The 22,207-nt window shown below is 44.5% G+C and overlaps 2 protein-coding genes across 4 annotated transcripts in view; one reads left to right on the top strand and one right to left on the bottom strand.

Annotated features, from left to right (window-relative positions):
- Window positions 1-265: 265 nt before the first annotated feature.
- pwwp2b (PWWP domain containing 2B) lies at window positions 266-12,462 on the bottom strand. Of its 2 annotated transcripts, none has more exons than XM_018738000.2 (3): window positions 11,229-12,462; window positions 5,974-7,575; window positions 266-1,805 (listed from the first exon to the last, which is right to left on the bottom strand). In XM_018738000.2, the coding sequence occupies exons 1-3, from the start codon at window positions 11,366-11,368 to the stop codon at window positions 1,772-1,774; spliced, it is 1,776 nt and encodes a 591-aa protein (XP_018593516.2). In that variant the 5' UTR covers window positions 11,369-12,462; the 3' UTR covers window positions 266-1,771. The 2 variants fall into 2 exon arrangements, with proteins under 2 accessions (XP_018593516.2, XP_018593518.2); XM_018738002.2 differs by having other exon boundaries at window positions 5,970-7,575; window positions 11,229-12,460.
- Window positions 12,463-16,502: 4,040 nt separating this feature from the next.
- stk32c (serine/threonine kinase 32C) overlaps window positions 16,503-22,207 on the top strand; it is a 44,919-nt gene continuing 39,214 nt past the window's right edge. The window contains exon 1 of one of the 2 annotated variants that reach the window (XM_029254028.1): window positions 16,503-17,096. In XM_029254028.1, coding sequence (XP_029109861.1) covers window positions 16,947-17,096 — 150 coding nt within the window. In that variant the 5' untranslated portion in view covers window positions 16,503-16,946. The remainder of the gene's footprint in view (window positions 17,097-22,207) is intronic. The other variant, XM_029254029.1, reaches the window with a different exon arrangement.

Raw genomic sequence — 22,207 nt, 5'->3', positions numbered from 1 at the left:
TAAATGGGGACACAGAAACAGAAATGTGTGAGAAAGTACCCTGATGTCTTCTGTCCACGATTGTTTCACCACTTCCTGACGCGATGAACACGTTTACATTGAAAATGAGCATTACTATTGCTTAGGCGTTCACAACAAACAACAAGGTGCCAACAAACAACAAAACAATGGCACACACTGGAAACGGGAGTATTGCTTGTGTATTTTATTGTATGTACAGGAAATAATAATAAAAAAAAAAAAAAAAAAAAAAAAAACAGCCCATCAAATTGACAAAGGCGGCTGGCAATGGGCCGCCACGTTCCTTTTACACGAGCAGTTCATATGATGTGTGCAGAAATCCTCGTGAACCACAGGGGTAGAAGGGAGGGGAGGTGACAGTGGTGGGGGGATGGGAGTTGAACAATGAGCGCCCAGCAGCACCCTTTCACTGGTTGATAGAAGGAAAACCAGCAGAGGGGAATCGAAGCAGAGCCCCTTCGCCCAGCGCCGGGCAGTTAGCAGCGATGTTTCAATGTACTCTTATTCCCCGCACCTCTTACTGCTTCCCTTTGCCGCTCTGAAACAGTACCTCTTTCTCCTCACGGGTGGAAAGCGCTTCCGCTCGGGACTCGCTCGACACATGCCTGTCGGGAGGGGGGGGGGGGGGGGCTGGGAGCGCACACAGCCCTACCCCATTCTCCTCACGATACACCAGTGTTGAGTTCACAGTGTTTGTTCAATGGTTCATTTAAAGCTTTAATCAACATGTGATGCATAGGACAGATATCATTACACACGGCCCATTTCTCCAGTGGAACCTCTTGAAAATCGTACGACGCAGTCCGGGTTAATTCAGGAATACAGCGTTGGCAACAACCCCAAATGGGTTTCCTGGTCCCCCCCATACAAATACAGAAAACACTGAAAAATCGTCTCGTATTCCATGCAGTTTCTGCCACTACCAGTATGCTTGAATCCAGTTAGTGTTGCCGCAGTACACAAAAAAAAAAAAAAAAAAGTCTACAGCAGGCCACCAAGGCAAATATAAAGTGCTTTCTCTTTTTTGTGAGACATTAAATAATTAAAGTAAGCAGAATCAGGTACTGTAGAACTCACTAGGATTGCCATCTGGACAATATGTGAACAAAATAATTGGGTGACAAGATCCAAAAATCCTGTCTTTTGTAGCGGTGGCAAACCAGTGGAGGAATACAACTGGTAAGGCTGCAGCTAGGTAAAACAATACTGCATATGGTAAGACCTACAGCATGATATCAGTAAAACAATGCTTCACATTATTTGAAACCGGAAGAGTGAAAACCATACGATAAGACTTCTCATTAATAATATATAGATATATTTTGTGTTTTAAAAGGATGACACACGGATTAAACAACTCAAGAAACTCATTGGTGTAGGACGCAAACAGTCATTCAAATTGGAGAAGAGATTGTTTAGGAAAAACAGCAGCAGCAGTAAATAGATCTTACAGAACCCTAAAAGGTTAACTAAAGTGTTGAAGATAATAAATACATTCGGATCTGTAGTGTCACTATTTGCTCTATTACAATAATGGAAAATTTTTTTAAAAAAAAAAAAATTAATTTTGTTCGGAGTAGTCCTTGAGATGCCTTGCGAAGGCATTGCTCCCAAATCTGGACACCGTTTCACCTGAGCAGTCATTGTCCTCCGTATTGTGGGTTTCATCTGTGATGTTTCCATGGCAACGGCAGGATCTCCCTCACTCCCAGGGACTGGTGTCACAGGAAGTCTGTTTGTTTGTCCATCATTAAGGAAGATGATTGTTCTCCCAACTTGGGCTCCTTTTGAAGAGAAGAAAAGCAAAAATGTAGACTGCACATAGGAACAAAGCTCAAAATGTTCTCATGCAAATCTTTCAACTGTGGTCACAGTGTGAAGGGAGTATCTAGAATCAGTGGTGTGAACTATTCAGTCACCGGTGGAGGCCTAATGCTGCACGTCGCACGCAAGAGCGTTGTGTCCCATCTTACACGAGTCTCCGAGCTGCACAAGGTGGGTGTGGCGCACGAAAGAGCAGCAAGGTACAAAGTACGGTGCAAAAATGGAGGAGAATGACAACTGATGCTGTTCAATAAAGTGCGGTACAAGGTGAAGACCTACTGCTTTACAAGTTTCCCATGTGTCTTTCTGCAACATTTATAAACGCATATAATGGAAGCTGAGCAAAAAGCAGTGCAGAGGGCTGTGGAGCATATTGTGCTGGAGGAGGAAGCACAATGGTAGCTATTACTACCACCACCACCACCACCACCACCACTACTCCTTTACACCCTTTCCCCTTCATTCAAACCTAACATGTTCCTGAAAATCTGTGTGTTCAGCTGGGTGTCCAGACACTGAAGATGAGTTTCCATTTTTTCTTAGGGGAAAATCATTCATCCATTCCCAGCACCACACAGACTGACCAAAAAAAAAAAAAAAAAGGGGGGGGGGGGGGGGGGGACAAAAATTACCCAAAATGCTCAAAAGCACAAAGAAACAGAGGAAAATTGTGCAAAGATGACAACTGAACCATTCCTGTAAAAACAAAGTTAGATGGCATCTGTTCCCAGCATTCTCAGCCTGTACGTACTCCTAGTATATGTACGTGCGTGCGTGCGTGTGCATGCGCCTGCCCGCCCGCGCGCACATCTGCTGGGACTAGTTACTCATGTGAGGGGACAGTTCAGCCAGTTTATGTGGCTGCAGAATGGGGACAAAGCCCTCATGCACAGATGAACGTTACAGATGCCAGAAGTCCGGCGAGGAGAACGTCCACACACCAGGTGTCTATACACTCGGGCATCAGTTTAACTTCTTAGCTTTGGACGTGCCACACTTGAGCACAGCGTATGACATACAGGCATAGCATGAAATCAGAAGCCCGGTTTGGCACTTAATCCAGTCATCTGTGTAAAGTCTGTGCCGGACACTCAGAAGACAGTGTTGAAGGGGTTGGTGAGGAGATGCCATGTAAACCTAAACCTAGGAAATATAAAAGCCAGAAGAGGGCTTTAAAAAACACTTATAAAAAAACATTTGAGTCCAGTATGCCGCTGTACATTATGCATGATGTACAGCTGCACTGCAGAAAATTAAGGCACTAAAAGCTGAGTGACCATGAGGCAATCTGGCAGAAAATGGCTAAGGTACACTGCCAGGGCATTTTGAGCTCGTGTGGATACAGCGTTGTGCTCTAAAAGATTTTAAATTAAAAAACATTTCACAAACATGCAACTTCATCAGCTTTGTGGCTACAGCGTGTCACGCTGGCATCCAGTAGTTTTGGTAAAGAGAACACGAGGACATTGCACGCAGAAATATAAACGTGACAAAACAACGTCCAAGGATACGGGTCTTTGCGGTGCTTTTTAGCAAAAGGACGCAGGTCTCGAGGTCGTGTGCTTGTACAGTGACGCCTGTAGCACAATGCTAACGGACTGCAATGATGAAACTAACTGTGCCAGTTTCTTCTGTTGACTCATGAACATTCAAACGCGCAAAAGCTACAAGTACAATTATGCAGTTCTGTAACCGGAGTCCAAATGAATTCCAGTTTGGCAAAAAAAATGGTATCTATACAGGTACACGCTGGCGAGCAGAAAATAAAGGAATTTACTGCTTACCACATCACACTTATGTTTTAGTACATTTACTTTTGTTCATTTAGCTGACACTTTTCTCCAAAGCAACTTACAGTGTAAAGGTTACAATTATCTACCTATTTAGACAGCTTGGTAATACGCTAGGTAAAAACGACTGCCTAGGTAAACGTAAAGCTCACTTTCCATTAACTCCATTTCATGTTAAAGTACAATGAAAGATATACATTTTATCATAAACTCACCTGCACATTTTGTCAAGTTCACTTTACCAGGTTTCCCTCACCTTTCAGTTCTTCCTCATTACCAATCACAGATATTCCTCATTGCTTCACAGCACTCAGTTCATCTGAATTTGTGCAACTTATGACATGACCATGACGTTGTGCCAAGAAAACACCACCACACAGGAACTAACCCGGCAGGTAGGCGGTCAAGCGCCGCCGACTCAAAGCGGACTCATGCTGAACACCTGTGTGCTTTTCGTGCTACGGGAGGGTACAGAAGCGGTGTACCATTCCCCTCCTTCGGGCACGTCTTCGCTTTACACTCCGAGTGGGATTCCAAACCACGTGTGAACACACAGCTAAGGCACCGAGGCACCAGCGTAACCTGCTGATGTTATCTGCACTAGCACCTAAACAAAAGGGGTTCATTTCCTCTTAAAACATCACTTTGTTATTCAGCTGTTCAGTAACACTCAAAAATTTGTGGCACTGAAGAGCCTTAATAAATGGCTTGTGTAAAGGGTTAGAGAGGAGGCCCTATAGTAGTAAGTACTCATCAACAAGGTTTATTAAAAAAAAAAAAAGGCATAGCCTACCTCTTCTCCATACCTAGTTCTAACACTTGCAGTATATGCAACTTGCAAATAAAAGCACTGAAGTTATGCAAAGTTATTCCCAAACTTTTGTTGACTCACCGATTACACCGTTCCACGTATGAACTCTTTTCCTTCCTTTTACAGATGATGGCAAAAACACTGCACCCCACAAGGAGATGCAACTTGCACAACATTCATTATGTGCTGTGCTTCATGTGAGCGCAAACAGTTCAACGCGCTGCTGTGAAATGTGGAACTTCTATGCCGTGTGTCACTGACTGCCTACAGAATGACATTACGGCTGAGCGACCATGTCTTTCAGGTAAACAGCCATCATTTCACATGTAGGCTGGCGTTCCACAGCCACACGTCATTATGCAAATATTTCTTGGATTCACCTTGTCCCACATGGCACTCACGACTCAGTTAAGGAGGCGATTTGATGGATCCAACAGTTCAGCCACTGAAGAGGTTCTTAATGTCAAACATACGCTATGGCCGGCCTTCAAACTGTCCACACCTGATTTACTGTTCGATGTCGTCGCTTTGGAGAAAAAAGTGTATGCCGAATTAATAAACGTTAATGTAAATAAAGAGGAATCAGCCTCATTAAGACAGAGGTGGTTCTTGGGTTAGGAAGCTAGTTTGACAACAAAACAGGTGGTGGAACATACCAAAAATTCAAAGTTGTAATGATTCAGACGCTTCACTAACTTAGAAGGTAGGTTATCAATGGAACAAAAACCTGGATAGAGAAAACTACTGAGAAACCCCTGTCTAAATAGTACACAGGGCAAGCAATGTGAAAAAGTGGAAAGAATAAGTATACAAAACTATGATTTGTTGCATAGAGGCCAAGCATGGCAATACCCCATCACTCTTTTCCTGGCTTCAGCGTCTCAAGTTGACTACTAGTGAACGTGTGAAGAGCGAAGGCTTCATGCCCTTACTTAGTCACTCAGTGCACCTCATCTTTTGTGCGGTAAAAGCATGAAAGCTATAAATACACCATAAGAAAGCATATTATGGGAAACCCACTGAAACAAAGGAAGAGGAAACTGAGCCAAAGCAACATGTAAAGATGAGGGACTTTTCAGTGAACAAGGTTCTACAGTGAATTCATGCGTTAAAGTGCTTTGTTACGTTCAAGAGGTCAGATGGTACTGAAAGTGACAACTACAGCTGGAATACAACAAAGATGCTGGAAAAGCAGTGCCTATAAATGTTTTGTTTTCCCAGAAAGAGAAATGCAAATATTCAGTTGTTCTGAAACTGTATTCATGAATTTTTGCAGGAGAAATTTTTTTTAAATGGCTTTACTCATATGGTAGACTATGTATGCTGAGGGGAAGCAGGTGAAAAATGAGTAATGACCACAAATTTTTCTCCCCCCCCTCAGTTTAACCCGTCTCAGATTGAAAGTTACGACTGACGGTAATACACTCCAAACTGTTTGAGTGAACTGGGGTGTCTACAGACCAGCACAGACACACACTTTACAGGGGAACAGGGTAAAGAGCGAAAGGGCCACGCACACTCACCTACGTTTCTCCATGCGAAAGGAGTGAAGTGATTTCTGGGGTCATGTGACCCACTGCCTTGGCCGCTTCGACGATAGCCCTGCGATACATCCCTTTTTTCTTGCGGTTAAATCGGGAGCGGAAGAACTGTCGGAACGGGGAGAGTTTGGACACCGAAAGCTGCGAGGTGGTGGGCGAACCGAACCAGGAGACTTTAGCCTCGGGCCACGGGGCCTCGTGCTCGGTCGCCTCCTCGCGCCTGCTGCTGCTGCTGATGCTGAGGACACGTGCCGGCCACCAGGGGAACCCGTGGATCTTCCCCCACACCACGTCTCCCACGGCCACCGCGTGCCCCTCCTCTGTCACGCATTTGGTCATACTGCGGGTGTGGAGCCGCACCGTCAGTGGAGGGACGGTCTTGTTCTCGTCCCTGGATGAAGAGGAAACGGCAATGTCCTCTCCCGGGGCAAAGTCGCACAGCTCCGGCGATGTCCCATCAGAACTAAAAGACTTGGACTCTTCCAAACTGTCGCTGCTGCAGACCGACAGGCTGGAAGAGTCGGCCTTCCGCTTGCGGAAATTGATGAGGAGGGTGAGGTCCCCGTGCTGCTCCGCCTCCTCCCCCTCCCCCGAGCTGCCCGAAGACAGTTCCAGAGAGCTCTTCTCTGCGGAGTCTTCCGAATGTGCCAAAGAATGTCCCTGGACCCTGGGGCTCCGTCTCTGTGCTCCGCTCACTAGCTCTGCCTCGTACACAGAGAGGCTGTCGTCCCCGCTCGTACGCGGCCGTAGCCGAATCTTTGGGGAAGTCACATCCTGGTCGGAAGGCACAGGCCTCGGAAGTTTGAGCTTCGGGACAGAGGCAGCAGAACCGGTTCCTGATCTGTCTAGTGGGTTGAGCGCCTTGTTATGGGGCTCGAGGCCATTCTGTATTAACTGCTTGGGACAGAAAGGTTTGATGGAGCCATGCACCCTAGAGGGGATCTTCATGACCTCGCCTGTTCCCTGCGGCGTGCTGTATGAGATTTTAATGACCGGACTGTGAGGAACCAGCTCAACAGGAAACTTCTCTTCCTCCCTCTTGTCTTTCCTGCACCTCTTACTATCATAATTTGTCTCTTCTTGTTTCTTGGGGTCTTTGACAATGTCGGCATCTTCTTTCTTAGCTGCCCTTGCAGGCTGTCCATCTCGGCTGTCCTCATCACTGTTTAGAGTGTTTTTGCACTTCTCGCACAGTACCTGTCGGGGGCGGAGTCTGATGGTGCTCATGGTCATCCGGCCAGTCTCACGAGTCCGCCTTTTCTTACGCTTAATTAGTCGGGGCGGGGGTTGGGGCACCCACTGACCGTAGCTGTGGCGTACCCACAGGGGCTGGGGGAACGGGGCACCTTCAAAATAAGGGGGATAGGGAAGCTGACCGAGGGGTACAGGCACAGGAGCGAGAGCACAGGTGGCTCCGGGGTTCAAAGCAGGTCCTTTCTCTGGCAGCGAATTTTCATCTGTTGCTGGATGTTCCGGTTGACTGCATTGTTTCCAACAAGGTTCCTGGTTTGTGATGTCACTGCTAGGCCTTGGAAGGGGTGACTCTTCTTGCTTTGACATGACATCTGGTAGACAAAACAACCCAGTCCTGTGCAGGAAAAAAAAAAATCCGCACATAAAAATACAGGTCTTCCAAAGAATATCAACCCCAGTCACTTATTTTCCCACCAGCATTGTGGGAAAAACAGATCTAGGAGAATGGTACTCGTATCCTCTGACACTGGAAATATTTGATGAAAAAATATCCTCATGCTGAAACATGACAAATAGCAGTAATATGTAATAAAGCCAACCACATCAGAACTGCCCATCCCCCCGCCCCACCCCCTGTGCAGGAATGACACAAAACTAATAAAATACTGCACAACTGCATGAGAAAACGGTGTGCTTTGGTAATCGTGATGTTACCTAATAAAGGTGAGGCAGACACATTAGTACAACAGTGCTTTTTCAGAGCTCCAACCATTAACTACACGCTTATATTGGCGGAGGCAAAAGGGATTTGTGTCTCATTCTAAGGCATCATCATCATTGCACTCGGGTGGAAAAGTGGCAAGCAAAGAACAGAGCATTGACTAAAACACTTTGCCCCAGTTTGAATCAGCATCTGGAAGTACTTACAATTTCCTGTTACTCATGTAAAAGGTATAAGGGTCAAGGACAAACTCGCTGTGTACAGCTCGTGTTTGGTACCACACAGGACAGGAAACACAAACAATGTGCACAGCTTCTCTGTTACCTGTTTCAAGGCTGAGAACTTCTCTGGAATGTGTGCATAGCCGGTGCTTGTTTTTTTTTTTTTAAAAGAAAAAAATTACTTATAGAGATGCATCTTAACTAAATAAACAGTGTGGGTTACCTTCAGAAGGTAAATGTAGCATACAGATCTGGTACAGTAGGGTGCCGTTAAGATTTAAAAACTTTACTGCCTGCACTTGTGTAACTTTCAGTACATATGATTAGGAAAAAACCTCAAGATTAATTCTACTACATCTATTTTCTTTTATTCCTAGATCATTTTAAGAATGGTTCTATTTAATACAAGAAAGGTAGTGAATAAAGTTAGGTTGGGTTTTTAATTTGTGTACCACAACTCTTCCTCTGCATAAGGCTGATTTTTGAATGAAACACTGCAAAAGGTCTCAAACAAGGACCGCATTGTCGTGATGTACCATGGTACAAGCCGAACATACCGTTTCAAACTAGCTAATCATACAAGAAGATAAACCCTCATGATACAGGTCTCACGGATAGCTGCAAGGAAGTCAAGATTTACAAAACCGTGCTCATGGATTCTCATAGCAACACATTTCCCCTGGAACACACACAGTAAAGCTCTTTTTAAGGCAAGTGTGCACTTGCTTTAGCAGCACTTGTTAGACTGGTTTGGTGGTTTTACACTTATGTGGCAGACTGTAAACACAGGCACCTTAAAACCCTACTTTTTCTGCATTTTAATGCTTAATATGACTTACTGAAAGAAGCGTAGCTGGTTCCGCTGACCGCAAGGCAACGCAACAAAACATCGAGCGGTTAATCAGCGTTAAGTCACAACACTGGCCTGCAGTGATCTCGACCCATGCAGAAATACTATTTTAGATGGACTCGAAAGACACAGGTGAACCACGGTCAGCGTACAGCGAGCGCAAGTCTGGCTTTTTCCGTACACAGAACAAGACGCGCGGAAGCCGAGCGGGGGGCTACGGCAGCGGCAACACTAAGCTGCATGGCATCGGGAGCTTCCAGCTACAAAAAGGAAGCCGTTCCTTCGAAAGTGTCTGCTTGTCACGCTCCCGAGCTAGAAACCCCGTCGAAAACACGTACGCCATACTGAGAGGCGCAGCACAAACGAGGGAAATGAGAAATGACAGCCGCGGCCAGGGCAGAACGACACGTGTTCTGCAACACCGCTCGGACAAAAGGATACGGGACGGTCCTGGAAGCCCCTCCGTCTTTTCGAAAGAAAAAAGAACCCCACGAATCATTTGAGGAGCACAGAAGCCCCAAGCGCCGTCCTTATATCTGGGTCTGTATTTGCGTGCCTGCGTAAAGAGATTAAGAAGGTACACCGAGCAAAGCGGGATGAACCGAAGTGTTTCCGGCTTCTCCTCATCAGCCATAAAGCTCACCGCATTTCCTTCCACCCCCCCTCCCTTTTGACTATAATGGCAACCCCAAAAAACACGAGGTTCAATTTACACCAGAGGTGTGGAAAATTCACAGGGGACAAATACCGAGTAGCGTGCGCAAGGCTAAGAGCGGCGGTGCGTACGAAACGAGGCACGGCACCACGACGACTCTTACGTAAGGGACGTTACAAAAGAGCAAGTAAAACTGGGAAAGCGCGTTGGACGGGGGTCTCGGCCAAGCGGATAAACGTACGAAGCGCCGCGAGACAACGATGCCTTCAAGACGCAGAAAAGACTAGAGAGGGAGCGGCGCCGAGGAGAAGGCCGTCCTCAGCAGAAAGTCGGGGGGCCGCTGAAAGCGCGACCTCGTCCTCCGTGCCTCCGGCGTTTCGGGTGCGCAGTAAAACATCGCCGCTGGGAGTCGGAGGCAGCGAGTCTCTATAAATACACACAGGTTTTAAGCTGCGCCGCACAGCCAGCGCAGGACAAGAGCACAAGGCAAGTACATGTGACTGAGGCAGCGGGACACGAGACGCGCTGCCCCGCAACTGACGTGCCCTCCGTATTCCCCACACAACACAATTCATTCACACACACACACACACACACACACACACACACTTACATTCCCCCAAATACACTGAACATAACCAACTCACAAATTAAAATACACTCTTTCCCCCAGCAGCACTACTCACCATCGCCCTCCTGTCTCACAAAGAGAGCCACCCTAAAATATTCACACTGGAAAGAAATTAAAGAATTCATTGAGGGCAAATCAATATAAAATCATGGTAAAGGAGTGCTGTGTTTATGATGGTCTGTGTCCTTACCCTGTTTCACCCACATCATGACATGTGGCAAGAGAAGGGGCACAGAAAATGTGCTCCATTATTATTAACACAAACAGTACCAGCTCCTCCAAACACACATCTTACGCGACTCTAAATACATTTTTTTTTCTTACTTTTATCAAAAACAGAGACATGATTTACTTGTGTACACACTCGACTCATTGAGAAAGTGTAAATAAATATGTTTATATGCAACAAAGTGCTGCTCAGCCCCCCCCCCCCCTTAGCATATTGGCTAAATCAATGCACGATTTTTGTCATTCCTGTTGGGGGAAATAGAAGGTTTTTATTAAGTACACTGACATTTCAGTGTAGAACTGCGACAGTTCAGGCCGAATTATTTCACCGGCGTCGTATTTTCACTAAAAGTCCTCATTCAGGTACTAATAATTTAATATAACTGTGAGGAAAAGGCCACTAGGCTGACAGGTTGTGTCTCTTTCTTTCACTAACAACTCCGAAAATGTGCTTTTAGTGCTTTTCCCTACTTGTTTCGGCTACGAGCTGCGAAAAGTGCTTCATACCGAGACGAGTAGAGGAAAGTGAAGGAAAGTGCTGGAAGCTCTCAGCTGAGGCACCGATAGAGACAGAGCGGAGCGGCCTAGTCGAGTCGCCGGGCCGCACAGCCTCCTTCTCCCTCCTCTCCCTCCTCGGCCTTCTTTGTATACGTGTAGGCCCGCGCGGCGCTTTCCAACTCGTATTTTATGCACAATCCGCGTGGAAAAGAAAAAAAAAAAAAAAAACAAACAAACACTCACTTTTTGTTGCAATCCAGCAATATCCCCGTGTAGCTCCTCTCCCGAAAGCTGAGGGTCACCACCAGCGTGTCGTTCACGATCTGATCGATGGTGACCGGGATCCGGGAGCCGGCCCGCAGCTCCTCGGCCGCAGCCTCCATGTTTCCCGGGCTGAGGTGTCCGCGCTGGCGCTGCTCGATCCCGGCTGCGGGAGCCACGGTCGCCTCGGCCTCGGATCCGTCACTCTGCTACTCCCGAGCACGGGAGGCTACGGCAGGGCACGGAATGACGCCATCACCTCCACCGGGGGGCAATTACAACAGCGCGGCCAGCGGTGACATCACAAAGAAAGAAAGCCGGCGAGCGGAGAGGAGAGAAGAGGAGGAGAGGAGAGGAGAGGAGAGAAGAGGAAAGGAAAGGAAGAGAGGAGACAAGAGAATAGAAGATAAGAGAGGAGCGCAGCGCTGCAGCGTCGCGTTGTGCCCCGATGTCACCGTTCGTTCGTAGGCACCGCGCCGCGCCGCTCGTTACAAAGTTCGCCCAACTGTCACAGTGAAACGGTCCATTTCCCCCCTTTTCTTTCTGTTTGTTTTTTTCTCTCCTTTTTTTTTTTTTTGCTATATTCGTGCGGCGCTCTTTCCTTCCACTTTTCTTTCCCCATGGCGAAAGGAACTCTTTTTAAACATACCTTGTGTTTTTACATGTTCTCATGATCATGATCATCTCACACACACACACACTGAGTCGACTGCTATGTATGACGTCGTGCCGCTCAAACGTTAGAAATAAAGACACACCGATCGATTTGCTCCTCACACACACACTGACTGTTTGGCGCTCTTTTTATTTGTTTCGACGTGTCTCTTATGGCCACAATGAATAAACATGATCCGTTCATTTATTCCGCCGAATCGGCGTGTTTACAACAACAGCGCTTTATTGATCAAACAAAACAATGTATTTTCAAACACGCGCCACTCACGGCCTATTTCTTTCTTTCTTTCTTTTTCTCTCCTTCTATTATTAATGACAAATTGAAAGCGCCTCTCGCTGTGGAGGGACTTGGTTGGTGCTCATGATTATGACATGATGATTTTGGGTCGGAATATCGGTGCCAAACTACTCAGTTAATGTCAGTAAACACACACAATGAATGTTACAGTATTAAACGTGGTTAAAGTTCAACTCCAAGTGGAGCGGAACACACACTAGTTACGGTTATTAGTGTTTTATAAACAGTTTTTTTTTTTAAAACTTTATTTAATAAAGTTATCAATAATACACAACCAAAAAAATACATTAAAATCCACAATCAAACAAACCCAACACCATTTTCCTACAGTTGGTCAACAAAGTTACTAAGCAACCATTACATAAAGCACATTTGTCAAGACAAAATCTTTCCCATAACAATCCCTTTCTGGCTTCAAAATACATACCCAGTGTTTTATAAACAGTTACAAGTGTACAGGTCCAATCCGAACTGTGTGTGTGTGTGTGTGTGTGTGAACTGAGCAGCACGTTCTGTACGAAACACCACACTCATTTTGCACACATTCACTGTAAGTACTTTGCTCTGTTAGTACTTTACCGTAGTACAGCAGCAGGAGTGGGATTCGAACCCGAGTCCTTTACGCTTCGGCAGGATTTGAACCCTAACCGTCTCTCTCACCATTCATTGTAGAGCACGTAAATAAAAGCAGCCTTATTTCTGCTGTTGACTTCATATTTCATTTCCTATACTGTATACGGTATGTACTGTACACTGTACTATGCTATACCATACTATAGTACACTACTACTTAACATACACATTTCCCCTGGGACTGCTGTAGTGATTAAGTCCTTCTTTTGTAATATTATACATGTTCACTGGAATAAAAGCGTGGTGTCATGGTGCAGTGAATTACCCTGTTACCACACTGCTCCAGTCTGCCTCATTTTTACTTGTGGAGTGTGTACATTGTCCCTGGGCTCACTTATAGTTTCCTCTCCTATTTCACACACATTCCGTTTAGGTGAAAATGTCACTAAACTGTTGCTGCTGTATGAGAATGTTGTTTGTGTGGTTTCTTACCTATGACTTTTCTCCCATTTCCAACTACTAACTATACATTTTCCCAGCAGATGTCGCCAAACCCTCTTTTGAGAAATGAAACCTGGATTTTTTTATTTGTTACACCTGATGATTAACACACAGCACAAACCAAACTAAAGCCAATAAACCCCTTTGGTTTGTTCAGCAGTTATTTATTCCATTTCTACTCCTGTATATTCCATTCAAGTACTGTCAGTGCCGTGGTTTTACCAGTACATCAAAAATACCGCCGTTTTACCTCACTCTTGCACTGCTTGTCCCGGTCAGGGTCGTGGTGGTCTGGAGCCCATCGCAGAATCACAGAATGTCAGCATCTCTGGGCGCAAGGCTTCGGGGAGCACCCAGCGACCCGCACACACTCAGGGAGAACATGCATAGTGCGCACAGACCAAGATGGACTTGAACCACAGCCCAGGTGCTGTGAGACAAATAGTTTTTACCTGCTTTTCACATTTTACTGTGAGCGTGAGGGGGGGGAAAAGCGGTGACCTGCCACACAGTGTTCATTCAAGGTGGAAAATGCTTTACGTGCATCAATGGCCGTATTTCGGCGCCAGCAGTAACGTGCAAAGATTTTTTTTCCAGAGTTTTTCCGAATGGAAATAATAGGAAGCTCCGTTAGAATCTCCTTGGTAACTCAACTCAACTGACTCAACATCAGAAATTACTCAAGCTGGTTTCACTTCGTTTAGCAGAAGAAAGCTTAGCAAGACTATTTTATTTGAAGTGACTGATTTCAGCAAATCATTTTAAGTCTGATAAAATGTTCCTTTAAAAACTGGAAATTTTCTCCTATTGAAAAACGATAATATTTTGAGAATATTTTGGGTTGTTGCTAGAGACAAACTACATATACAGATAGACCCTCTTGCTTTATGTTCTTTAGAGATTTTTGGGAACGCTTGCCTTTCAGCGATCGGCTGTCAGCTGTGGCGCAGGGAGAGTCTCTTGCATACGAGGCATTGCCATATTTTTGCATCTCCAGAAAACAGGACAAATGTCTTTCTTCAAATGTGCTTCTTTATTGGTATTTGTGGTCCGTTTTCTGAAATAATAATTGTTATGCTAAATCCCACAGTATGGTTCCACTTTATAGTGTCTTTACATTTTTATTTGTAAAAACTGAAAACCTGCCAGTTCACTTTTTCAATCCAGAAAAACATAAAGAATCTTTTTAGCTCTCGGGTTGCTTTTATATTACGATGTTCAAACGAGGCCCCTGACAACGACAGCTTCACCTGCAGCGTTGTATTTGAAAACCTGAACAGCATCTCTCTCCAGGTAAGTCTCCACCAGGTAAGTGGGGGGGGGGGGGGGGGGGGGGGGGGGGGGTATTTTTATATCTTCGATCTGATGTTTCCGTGACACCTACTGTTCAAAACTGAAATTACACACAAAATATTACACTCATATTCCTCACACCACGGGCTTCATTCCTTCCAAGAAATCACCGTTTGGCCAATTCCTATTATTTCTACGCACCCAGGTACTGTGAGGCAGCAGCGCTATTTGCTGCACCACCGTGCCACCCTGTAATAGATCAATGTGCAATGAAGTTACAAGTTCACGCTGAAAAACGTCAGAGACCTCCTCCGACACATGCCAAATACATCGGAAGCACCAAAATAATAATGAAAAATGAAAGTAAAAATACAATCTTAATGCTGCTTTTGAATCCCCTTTTTGCAGTTCTCCAAGGGAAGCAGTTCTGAATCAATAAACCTATAGGAAGAAACACCACACACTCTGTATTTCCTTACAGTTTACTAAAAAAGCACCTTTCCTCTAAATATACTTTTTCCCAGGGCAGTATTAGGTGGATCTGGCTCGATAATGACACACTGAGCTTCATTTGAGATGGGTACTGGAACAGAGGTTATTGATCATTTTAGGTATGTATAAATAATATTCCAGAGGAAACTACACAAGACAGCATAATGTATAATCTGTGTCCAATGGAACAGTGGCAATCACCACAATTGGCTGAGAAATCAGTCATTTTTGTGGCACGATTTTATTTTTTTTTAAATTAACCATAAGACGAAGAAACACTGAGAAGTGGGGAGTAGGTGTTTAAATTTTTTTTCCGATATCCAAAAGAAAGTTTCTCACATTGACTGGAACTGTAAAATACATAATAAACCATATTGTACAATGTCCTAAGGGGGAACTCCTCTGCTTAAAGCTTTGAGAGTGATCGCATTTCCTGAAAAAGTTATAGAAACAGTAAAATATTAATAGATGATGTAAAAAATGTATGCAGACCTGACACAATTTAAACAACAAAAGCAAGAAAGAACAGCACTAACATTCTACAAAGTTATGAATAAACCCAATGCAGAAAATGTGAGAAATGTAAATAAAATAGCTGCACTTACCCATTTATACTGGAAGGTGGGTAATAGGGTTTCCTTCCAAGAGTAATGTTTCTAGACACCTTTTTCATAGATGTCATGGATAAAGAAGTGTTTTCTGAAGTTCGCTGAAGAGTGATGGTCAGTGATGACAGCGGTGCCTCCTTTTGACATTTATAGGATTGTGATATATGTATTAGTTATTCAAATAGGATAAATATGATGAAATAGGATCAAATAGGACAAATAGGATGAAATTTGTACACGGGTGCATGAACTCGAGCAGGGGGGCACGAGAAAGCTCAGTCCCTATTCTCTCTAGTATCCATCACGTCTTTCAGTTTTTCCACAAAAACATTAAGGTTGTAAACTTTTCAAGCAAGTTTCTTTTGAGGAGTGCTTGGTAAATTATCAATCTGGGCTTTTTCAAGAAGCATCTGCAGATAGATCAGGGATTGCCGGAGCAGATTCGTTTAGGTTTTTGAGAATACGCTACATATAAATGGACGGTCAAACACTAGACCCGGTGATCCAAATTTTAGTCATGTTACAGTGCCTCCATCAGGGACGTAAGCTACGCAACACACAACACCGCAGCCGCAGTGGAGTATTGGGGTGTGCCTCTGTGCCGTTATCATACTTCATGAAGGTGACAAAGAGTGTAATAATGTGCATATTTTCATACATGTTTATTTTGGTTAGCTGACACTTCTTTGAACAGTTACATTAAAATCTGATCAATTTATACTGCTTTTTTTTTTTTTTTTTTTTTAACTAGAATGACCAAGGTTAACTTAAGGATCCTGCTCAAATATACAGTAGCAGCTGTTAAGGGAGCGGCGATTCAAGGGTTAAGTGCGTGTGCGTGAACTATCTGGCGCCACCTATCGGCTAATTGGAGACGTGCAGGATGCGGTCCGGCAGCAGCACTAACGCGCTGAAGCGGAGACGCGGAGAAGCGGACGCGTCGGTCCGCGCGAGGCAGGACGGAGGAGCTCGTTTTTCGTCACGCGTAAAACTGCGCGAAAAATAAATCCGTCCTTTTCAACGTGTCGTGCGCGTGATGGAAAGACAGGGCAAGAAAAAAGCGCCACTTTTACTACTCCGCACATGTCTGGAATGAAACCCCACCGCCGGCCTCCTTTCCTAGTCCTTCGCTTCTTGTTCTTTGTTGCGCACGAGCCGTGGTCGTGGAGGAGACGAGTAACGCGCACTGCGGTGTCCGCTAAGTAAGTGAGGTAAAGCAAAGTGTCCCGGGCCGAGATGCGCTGCTCGGCCGACTGAGAGATGCTGAGCTCCCGCGTTGATGCCTCGCTGGGCCAAGTGCAGGAGGAGGAGAAGAAGAAGAAGAAGAAGGAAGAAGGAGAAGCAGAAGCAGAAGCAGAATGGGAGCCAACAATTCGAGCAAGAAGCCCGTCTTCGACGAGAAGGAGGACGGTAGGTGTTGTTGCGGCACCTGTCACCTGAGCGCTGCCGGGCTCGGTCTTGACTTGTACCGCGATCGAGGCGCGAGCGACGGTAATAAAACGCGGTAACTGAACAACCGACACGCCCAGGCGGCAGGCGGTCGCGCTGCACGTGAGCTCCAGTCACTGGCGCAACATTTGGGAAACAATGTAGCAAAACAATCCGTATTCCGACAGCGAGACGCCCTTCCAGGCACGGGGACGTTTGCGCGCGCCGCTCCGTCCCGCTGTCGCTTGACCGCTCGGACACTCACTGGACACTCACTGGACACTCACTGGACACTCACTGGACACTCACTGGACAGACCGGCGTCATGTGCCCTTCCTGTCAGTTGTGTCCACAGCGTCCGTCGCCGGTTGACACGGCGAATCAGCGACGTTTTCCCGCTGCTGATATTATTATTATTATTCGCACAAAACGTGTCTTTTTCTGCGGTTCGAAAGTTCACTCATTCTCTTAAATCTTATCACGTTTCATATGTAATATTTGTAATTCAGCACACCGTCTGAAGGACATGGTTCGTTCTCTTTGGATCATGTCGCCGCTTCAAGTGTCCGCTGTAGTAGAAAGTGATTCGTAACCGTGGAAACAGAGTGGACAGCAGTGCTGTGTGTGTCCCCAGCTCACGCTCTTCTTCATCCTGTGTCCACATGTGTCTTCATTCAGTCAGTGTCCTCTCTCTCTGCATCCACACGTTTCCATTCTGTGACATTGTGATTGTCTCTCCTACAAATACCCAGCAGGAAAGTTAGTTATTTCGAAACGTTTTGCAAATCCTTGCCGACACTTGCAGTATCCATTTGCATTCTCTAGGGTTCCTACAGACGCCGCAGTACTCGGAGCGCGGTACTCAGAGTACACCGAAGGTGTTTTTTGTGAGCTGCTGTCACAAGGAGCACCCAACTACTCAGACACGTAAGGAAGCTGTAGAGTGAGATGAAAACAGACGTGACCAGAGAATCCTGTGGTCCAGGAGAAGGTTGGATTGATTGGTTGCTGCATGAGCCATTATAGCGCTTCCACATCATTTTACCAATAAAAAGGTACCTTCCAAAGAGGTCCCACTACACAAACGAGAGTCATACAAATAAAAAATTAAATCAGATGTTTCGATAGAATAGGAAAGATGGTTGAAATGCACTTTGACAAGAATGGGTACTCCCGAAGCTTCCCGCGTTTACACTGTTTCCACCGTGTTCCTTGTGACATTGCTGGGAAGTTGAGGGCAGCCTGTTCCTCAGGGCAGCTTTTTAATCCCTGCTGAAGACTCATATCCTGTGTTTATAAAATATTGTCTAAACATTTTTCTTTCTGAAAACAGTCTTCTGCAGAGAAACTTACACTTTACTTCCTACTCTTCCCCCCCCCCAAAGTGTACATTCCACACCTCTCTCTTTTCATCAGACACTACAGCAATTTCCTTGCAGCCAACAAGCTTAGTTTTTAAATTTGCTTTGATATTGAGAGATCACTAAAATGAAGCACATGTATGCATTTCAAGACCACCTAGAAATCATAAGCCTCACACTTTGTTTTCCTCTTCAAATGTCAGCTGCTTACAAACTACATTCCAGGACAATATTTTACAGATGTCATGCATTATTTAATCATTAACTGAATTAACATTTTCTTTACACTAGAAATACTTTGCAGAAAAGCCATCACTATCAATGAATGAGGCACAAAACATGAAAGAATTTAAAGGTTCCTTTGCGCTTGAAGTGATACATGGCTGCTTGGCTGACCTTCAGGTTTGCAGCAACCCCATATTTAATGGAACACTGACAAATTGAACTGAACATCCAAATCAAGTTAGCTGAAGACCAGGGAACCATTATCTCTGCGAGTAGCTTGCATTCCTCCTGGAATCAGCTGTCCTCTCTGGAAATGTAGAGGAGGAAGGGCTACAGCAAGGATGTCCAATCTTTCTTAGCCAAAGGCCACAATTAAAGGGCACAAAAGACCCACAACCTTCTCCTCCCAGCTGCTCTTCACACCACCAAAGCACAAGTGTTCTGGCCAGCTGCCTTTATAGTCGCCTTTATTACGCTTGAGTGGGTGCAGCTTGCCCTCATCATTCATTCATTTAGGGCAGGGGCAGGTCCTTGTGAGCCGTCCGTCTTCCAGCTCCTGCCTCCTTAATAATAGTAATAATAATACGTTGCTGTATTATTATTATCATCATCATCATCAATAATAGTGATAATAATAATAATAGTAATAATGATAATAATACAGCGAGCCACAGTCTTTCCTGATATGCTTTTTCTCGTTTTTTTTTTTTTTTTGGTTTTTTTAAAGCAAACTGTCACTGTTTTTCTCTGGACATTTTATATCAGCAGCTTGCTGAAAACATCCTTTAATACATTTGCCTTCCAAAAAGAGTTTTGATTTCTTGGCAATGGTTTCAGCTTCTGCTCAGCTCACTTTGACCAGTGATTCTGACTGTGAGGACATGCTGTTAAGTGATTGCTGTTCACTTTTTAAAAAAACTTCTTTCAAAGTTGACTTTATCAAATCTGCCTTGAAATTTGTTAAAATGTATGCATGTCTTTCACTGGTTTCATTCCTTAAGAACTGAAACCGGTTCATTGCGTATCAGACAAGCTCATTATTTATGCAAAGTGCAACAAGACATATTTTAATGTTTTAATCTGAAGTAGCAAGACAAAACATAAAATATAGGGAAAAATACTGGTGTAAGATTATACATATAGACCTGTACTTCAATTTAGAAACACAATTTGGGCAAGAAGTCAGTTTGTAACCGAGATGTTTTTTTCAAAATACGCCCACTACATCACAGTCTGTAAAACTTACAGAGCAGCTGCTTAAACATAAATCAAATCCTGTCACTAACTAATGCAAAACTGTTACTGCTTTTAATAAGGATCTGATGCCCTCAATTGTTTGGAAAGTATTAAGTATAAAGATTAGTGCATTTTGCTAATATTGCTTTAACTGATGATGCACTAAATAAGTGTCCTGACCCGTTGGTGTTCTCAGAACTCGCTCCTTTTTTATTTCATAATCTTCATTATTTCATAATCACCCTTGAGATTTACATTTGTTATTTAACTGATGCTTTTCTTCAGAGTGACTTGCAATGTTGAGCTACTTACCCATTTATACAGCTGGGTAATTTTACTGGAGCAATTTAGGGTAAGTACCCTGCTCAAGGGTACTACAGCTGGAGGTGAGATTTGAACCAGCAACCTTGAGAGCCTGCACTCATGGTGACTTATGAAACTTGCTTAACTGCCTAACTTTGAAAGTAAGTGCAAATGAACTTGTTCTGCACTTTTTTATACCATCAATCTAGAGCCTTAGACTTTTTACAAATAAAAAGTAGGTGCAAATGTAGTTTTTTTTTTTTTTAAACTGTTGCTACATGATGCATGATTCTTGCCCAGATTTCAGTGCTGTTTATGCTTTTTTTTTGCTTAAAGAAACTTACCATAACATGGTTTTTACACTGCGCTGTGTGTTGACTGGTGACATTTTTGAGGGTTCAGTTCATGACTACTGTTATTTTCTGATGGAGGAAATCAAGACTTATTTATTCCAGGCTCTTGTAAACTTTATCCACGCAGTATGCACGGAGCTGTAGTCCCTCAGCTGTCTTTTGTTGCGTGTTCGGTCGGAGTCATACTCTTGCACCACTTGTGGTGCAGCAGCGCGAGGCCAAGGCCCAAGCATCCGAGGTGACGGAGAGTCCGTTTGAAAACCTAATCCTGAAAGTAACGCCAAGCAGCTTTCAGCCGTTGCAGTGCCTCTTTGGTTTTTCCTATTGCCCAATTTGTGCCGCTCATGAACAAACTGTTATAGACAGGCGCGGTCATTTAATCTGCCCACTTATTGGTCATTCTGACGGCGCTTTTATTTATTGGGTGGTGGTTGAGCCGGTCAGGCGACCTTCGATGGTGATGCTGTTGTTGTACGTACTAAATGGATTACACGCTATGTGATGGAACCTTTAAGTGCGCCGTGGTCCTCATGGTATTTGTGTACAGTTCCTGCCTGCATTTCTCAGAAATAATATATCCTCACTATTAAGAAAGCAGCATATGGCTTGCATTAGGAAGTCATATTAGAGCTGTGCTTGGCAGGACTGCATCTTGCATAATCCAGTTGTCAGTCTGGTGCCCAAGAGGGCTGCCAAATGGCTAATTTAGCAGATTGTTTGATAATGCTGAAAAGAAATACTGAACTGATTGCCTCAATCAATCAGTTGGAGCTGCGTGGCTCGACAGCATCATGTCAGTTTGGGAAATGCACAAATGTTTCCTGCTTTTGAAAATAAATCAGCAAGACACATTTGCTTGTCTCATCAGATATATGGTGTCTTGTCTTTGTTTTAGGTAAATAGGCAACACCTTATATTTGAAGCGCACACCTCTGTGCTATTGACATATTTCAAATAGTGTTTTAACACACAACTATGCAAATTTTGTGCAAAAAATCCCCCATGGACATCAGCCAGTCATAAATATAGCAACGGAAGTAGAGACCAGGATTTCACATCCTAAAGTGCGGTAACGTCCCGTAACTTCGGAACCCAGCACAATATCACATCCCTCCATATTAGAAAATGTATTAAGGGTTATTGCATTATGGAGCGATATTTCTTCCAGCTGAAGTGTGTCTAGAGGGGCAGCAGCTGCAGTAGTGGTTCCACAGAAAGGAACAAGGTTCAGGTTCGTTGTCCTGCGGTAGAGGCCTTGGCGAAGCTACGTGCCCTGAATTCCGTCATTAAAAATTACCCAGCCGTATACATGGGTAAATCATTCTAAGCTGCTTAACGTTGTGAGTCACTTTGAAGAAAAAGGACTGCTAAATGAATAAATTAATATTGGGGATGTGACGGATCTCATCAAAATCCGCATCCGTTCGATCCTTTGACAACCCAACGCGCGCTGCGGCTTCAGTCCTCGACTCTCAAGTCGGAAAATATTGCATGCGGATATTTGTAAGCTTTCAAAGCAACGGTTCCGTAAAAATGGATACGTGTGCAAATCATCAGTGTGTGTCTCAGAACTGGGGTCTCACGTGAATATGTTCGTGTGTGAGAGGGAACGCGT

Source organism: Scleropages formosus, chromosome 8 (genome assembly GCF_900964775.1).
Source record: "Scleropages formosus chromosome 8, fSclFor1.1, whole genome shotgun sequence".
Lineage (NCBI taxonomy): Eukaryota > Metazoa > Chordata > Actinopteri > Osteoglossiformes > Osteoglossidae > Scleropages > Scleropages formosus.
This window is presented reverse-complemented; position numbering and strand designations above follow the sequence as displayed.